A 5757-nucleotide genomic window follows, 5' to 3' on the forward strand; every position below is an offset into this window, starting at 1 on the left:
TCAAAGAGAAGTCAGAGTCTTCTCCACTGCCACTAAATCGATCTGGTGTTCCTGATTCAAGTGTGCTGACAGAATATATCAGGAGCATTGGAGGTTGTCCAGATTTCTGCTGATACCAGTGAAGACACTGACCACCACAGCCCCAGTCAACATCCTGGCTGGTCTTACAGGTCACAGTGACAGTGGATCCTGGAGTAGATGTCTTTACTGGAGGCTGAGTCACAGTCACCTGACCACTGCATCCTGCAGACAAAAACAAATGATTGATTTCTCAGCAGAAATAAATGAGAGAAAAGGCAGCACATGATGAGTGAAATGTTGCTGAGAGAATGAACCTGTGAAGCAGCAGCGGGCCAGCGTCCAGTTTGAGGATGGTGATGAGAGTCATGGTGGTTGTGGTTTCTGCTGTGTTGACTGACAGATCTGAGTCCTGCAGTGTTGAACTCACAGGACTATAAACCTTCTCAGTTGACTGGAGGATCAGCTGACCATGCAAAGCCTCCTCTCTATGGAAATCATTTCTCTGCTCTCAACACACTGAAGGAAACCCAGGGACACAACATCAGGAGAAATACTCTTTGGATTTAAACAATCTACGATCTGAATGGAACACAAGAAAATATTTACATTACAAATGCTGCTGAAGATGAGTGTCACTGTGGTTGGTTTATGTCTCAATCTTTACTTTTTACTCATGTAGCATTAACACTTCATAGTTATCATATATTGATGCATTAAGTTAAACCTATGTGTTTTAGAAGTGTCAGTGAGTTTATTTCATTTTTATTTTGATTCACTGTGTTTCTGCTTGATGACTCTACTGTTGTGTTTACTGGACCAGTTCTCCTCATCACTGTCTCTTCACCAACTCTCTGCACCTGCAGCCTTCAGTCAGACTGGAGGAGGTTTTTTGTATGACTCTATTTCACTGTGTGAACACTCCACCACCATGGTTACCAAGACAGTAATAATCTCCAGCATCTTCAGGCTGAAATCCACTGATGGTTAAAGTGTACTGAGAACCAGATCTACTGCCTCTGAATCGAGACGGAGTTCCTGAGTAGAGAGTTGACGAGTAGTATATAAGAAGTTTAGGAGGCTGTCCAGGTTTCTGAAGGTACCAGGCTAGAGTGCTCCCTATATTTGAACTCCCTGTGGCGCTGATGGTCACAGTCCCTCCAACACTGACAGACTTGTATTTATCAGCCTGAGTCAGAAAATTGTTGGCAAACGAGTCTGAAATGAGAAATAAACAACGTTAAGAAGAAAAGTTTGATATCACTTAAAAGAACTGGAGTTTAGAGCAAAGGATTAAAAGGAACTCAGACAAGTTTTAAAAACATATCATCGACGTCTCTCACCCTGAGTTAGAAAACCCAACATGACAATCAGAGTTATTGGAAACATCATCCTGATGCAGTTTTCAGTGTGAGTGCATGAAAACAGTTCAGAGTCTCTGTGACACAAGAACTTAAACTCTGAGGAGCAGTGATGCAGAGAAATCATGCAAAACACATTTGACGGAGGCAAACACACATCTGTTGTAATGAAACAGAGAAAGCAGAGGTGGTGTGAGATGACAGTTCATCTCCTCCTGAGGATCATTCAACCGTTTAAAGTCCATTTTACTGCGTTCATTTTGTCACCTGGAAACGTTTCTCTAACGACCTTCTTCTTTGACTTCGTCTCATTAACAGTTGCATCGTGTCCCCTGCTTGCAAATGTGATCCATTGTGAGGTTTCCCTTAAGATTCAACACAAACATCTTTCAGACAGAATGAAACAAATGAAGACCTGAAGTTTCCTCCAGGGTTCGTTGTGAGTGAAACGTCCTAAGAGATCAGCTGATTGCTACCGTCAGCAGATCAAGATTTTGAAATGATAATTTTGGTAGATATCACACATCCCTGTATCGTTACTATGAGCACATTTACTTATGGAAACTTAGTGATTAGACGGCTGGAATATCCTTCTTGTTAATGACGATCTTTTAGATTAGATTAATGAGACGTGTAGCTAAAGTTTATTATTGTTATTCTCAAAAAGGACTGAATAGAGGATCAACATTCAACTCTGAATCATCAACATGAAAGGAAATAAGTTGTCTAACATACTTCATATCAGTCATATCTGTGCTAAATGCATGAATCAGATTTATTCCTTCAGAGGTAGGACTGTGTAATTCATATGTGGTGATACGTCTGGCACAGAACCCGTCTGACACGGGCATTAAAGTCTGAGTTTCACTTCTCCTTCCAGTGGGGGGGGGGGGGGGGGGGGGGGGGGGGGGGGGCTTCTGTAAATGTGGGACTGTGCTCATATGAGCAGCAATCTCCTGCAACATGTCTGCATGAAGTCTAACTTTAGGGATGTTTTTTATGGAACTGCTTTTAGACCACATGGAGATGTGAGATGTTCTCTCTGACCGTCAAGTGAGTGAATTCAGGTAGAGAAATAACTTTGGCTGCAGAGACACAGAAGCCAGCTATTAAACATTGTACTGTGTAGATTATCTGGAGGAGAGTTCAAACGTGAAAAAGAATTTAAATGAATCACATGAGGTCAGGGAAGAGCGGCAAATATTCAAATCATGTACAAGAGAACAGACGCACAAGAGTGAGAATTTAACGGTCAACACTGCCCTCTTTTGTCAAAATAAGTCACTGCAAATAGATTTGGATGAAAATGATTGAGAAATGATTAACATGTCAGTCTGGATACGCTCAGTAGACATTGGAGCAAGAGGCTTACATTGACAAAGACATAGATTGTATCTTCATGTGTATTTGTGCATAATTTTGTGTCTATAAATATACATTTGCAGTGTTTTGGATATTTGTGTCTTGTCTGGGTTCATTTAGTGGTTGTTTTGAGGTCCTTTAAGGTCATTGTGGTCATTTTGTAATTTATTTTCCATTTCCTCGTAGCTGAAACACAAAATGCTGAGGCTCAATTCAAGCAGAGGCCCTCGTGAACAGTAGACTCAGAAAAAGCTTCACATTCACTGAGACACAAAACCATTCAGGTTTAATAACTTACACACTGTATGGATTTTATTTCACGCCAGAAGTTTTTGGATTCAGGACAAACAGCGACACACTCGCTTCGCGGTCTTCGATCACACATCGCTCGTCTAACTGGAATGTGTGCTCTGGTCAAAAGCCACGTATTGATGTACAGTGTGTACTCAGGATTTGTGTCACCCTGTTGAGTACCATGTGAGTGTGTTTTCCTGCACTGAGCGTCTGTTAAAGGTTTTCGGTGATTGTCTCAAATTTCCAAGGAATTACCTATAAACCAAACTCCTCTGGTACTCCAAACAGGATAACAGCAATTTCCAAATACTGCTCAACTCAAATCTGAGCGTCTCAGGCTTTTTTTTTTCCCCGACACATTAAATGGCTTGGAGTTCATAATGACACTGATGGGTTGGTTCACAAAAACATGCTGAAAAATGTCTAAGTTGTCTTTTTGTTGTGTTAGTTACAAGTATAAAACAATGATATACATACTGAAAGCTGTTAAAAAAACATGACATTACATAATATACAAACAAATGCAAAGTCTTCCTCCAGTTCAGATCATTTCATACAGTATTTGTGTTGTTTCCACCGACAGTAAGGCGTCTATTCCAGAAGGCACAGCTGTAGACAAACACAAAAAATGTAGAAAATGTGGCTTTTAGGCACGGTGAGGTGTTTTTTTGTTTTTTGTTTTTTTCATGAAGCAAACCGATGGTTTGCATAATTTGTAGAAGAGCCTGCACAGTGAACTGGAAGGCTGAGGTGTGTGAAGTCAGAGTTGGGTTAAGGACGACGTTCTGGTGCCTGTTAACACCCTCAACTGGCACCAGACGACTGAAACTCATTAAAATGAAGACAAATACAAAATGCTGAATCGCTCTTTTGGCTTTAAGTGAGATGTGGAGTGAAACAAGGACACAGACGTGGCTGGTTACAGTTTTCCGTGACTCTTTCCAACCTATTGGACCCAGTCAGAGAGCACATGTGTGACCAAACACAACCATAAAAAGAAAATAATTTGGACAGTATCCTGGAAAATAAAGACTAACAGGAACGTTCATTCATTACAAAACCTTTATCTGAGACATAAAGTGTGTTCATGAACAACCTAAAAGTGGAAGCTGACTGGAAAATTGGAAGTAACATCTAAGAACGGGAGCTGTATCTGCTCAAAGCTTCTCATCAGTCTGTGCTCCTGAACGATATTTAGTTTGACTGAAACAAAGCGCTCATGTGTCAATCAGAGCAGAGACTGTGAGTGAATTCACTAATTAATCAACAGGGTCGCGCTACTTGTTCTATTCAATAAAGGGAGTTTGTTCATTTCGTTTATTTTGTTCAGGAATATACAGTAACACTTTGGGCGTTGAGAATACCAGTGTCAACATGAACGACACATCCATGCTTATGGCAGCTTCATAACAAAGCACAAAGGTGAGATGAAGAGGTAAGATTTGGAAACCCCGGGAAGAGTGGAGCAGCATCTTATGACCTTTTTGAGGAAACACTCGCAGGCTGCTGATAGTCGTCATCATATATATACGTAGACCAGGAGGAGACACCGGCTGCTTTGGCCGTCCCTGGAATTTGATCTCACAGTCTTTCTAAACTGGGGAGTTAGCGGTTGCTCCTCATGGCCTCCTTGGCTGCCAGGATGAGAGGAGTGAGGCTGGACAGAGGCTTGGCCTGCTTCAGGAATGGATGCTGCACACAGACAGACAGACAGACAGACAGACAGACGAGAGCACACAGGAAACACCATGAGTCGAGGGATGGAGTAAGTGTTATTGGTATAAGTTTGTATAAGTTGCAGCTATATGCACAGTTTTTATCCAAAGTAAAGAAATAGCTCAGGTATAATGGCACAATAGGAGTGTGCATCACTATTTCACAGTTATTTCAAGTGACTCTGACAGATTATTTCTTTTTTTTTTTAACACATACTGTAAGTTCATCTCTTCAATTGGTTGGATCAGTCTGATTTGAACTTTAATGTTTCTTGTTCTGTATCTTTTTCACAAATATTCATTGTGTCTATTAGATCAATGTGAGTGTGTAAAATGTTTGACATTTTAAAAACCTGTTAAAGTTATTTACAGAGTCTAAATGGAACAAGGTCATTTAGCTGAAAGTTTTCAAAGTAAAAGTTTATTATCACTATATTATGGATGATACTGGTTTTGTATTTGTTGTTTAATTTGCAGGTTTGTCATGTCTGAGTTTAAAGTGTTTGAAAAAGGTTTTCATACGGTGGCCTGAGGCTTCACTCACTGTGTTGCACTAAACTCATGAAAAACAATGAGTCTGAATTCATTACAACTACTCAGTGTCTCTGCTTTGGTGAATAAATGTTAATAAGTGATATCATGAAGTTTGATTATTGATCTTGTGAAACGATAAAAACTCAAAACTTTGATCTTGATCATTGTCTCAAAGGAATTGAATCAGATGTGATTTAAATGATTATGTATGACAATTTTTTCTTATATTGTTAAATGAGGAGATCTTAGATCACAGAGAAGAAAAACAAAGAATTAGGTTATGTCTTTTTCATTGTAAACAGCTGGACAATGAATGGACTGAAACTGATTTTTAAAGATTAAATTTTGAATCAGGCAACTTTCTTCTTCATGTGTTTTCCAAATGGATCACATGTGAATTGGATGAAGTTGTTTGTGTTGTGTGTTTAGTGCTTGGTGAGGTTACTGTCAGCTCTGTGTTCAGTGGTCTGTGT

General features: G+C 39.9%; 1 gene segment (V, D, J or C); it reads right to left on the minus strand.

Annotated features, from left to right (window-relative positions):
* Positions 1-925: 925 nt before the first annotated feature.
* LOC125024138 lies at positions 926-1427 on the minus strand. The segment is given in 2 exon segments: positions 926-1236; positions 1362-1427. Coding segments are annotated over 2 exon segments (360 nt in total).
* Positions 1428-5757: the final 4330 nt, after the last annotated feature.

This window comes from Mugil cephalus, chromosome 17 (assembly GCF_022458985.1).
Source record: "Mugil cephalus isolate CIBA_MC_2020 chromosome 17, CIBA_Mcephalus_1.1, whole genome shotgun sequence".
Taxonomy (NCBI): domain Eukaryota; kingdom Metazoa; phylum Chordata; class Actinopteri; order Mugiliformes; family Mugilidae; genus Mugil; species Mugil cephalus.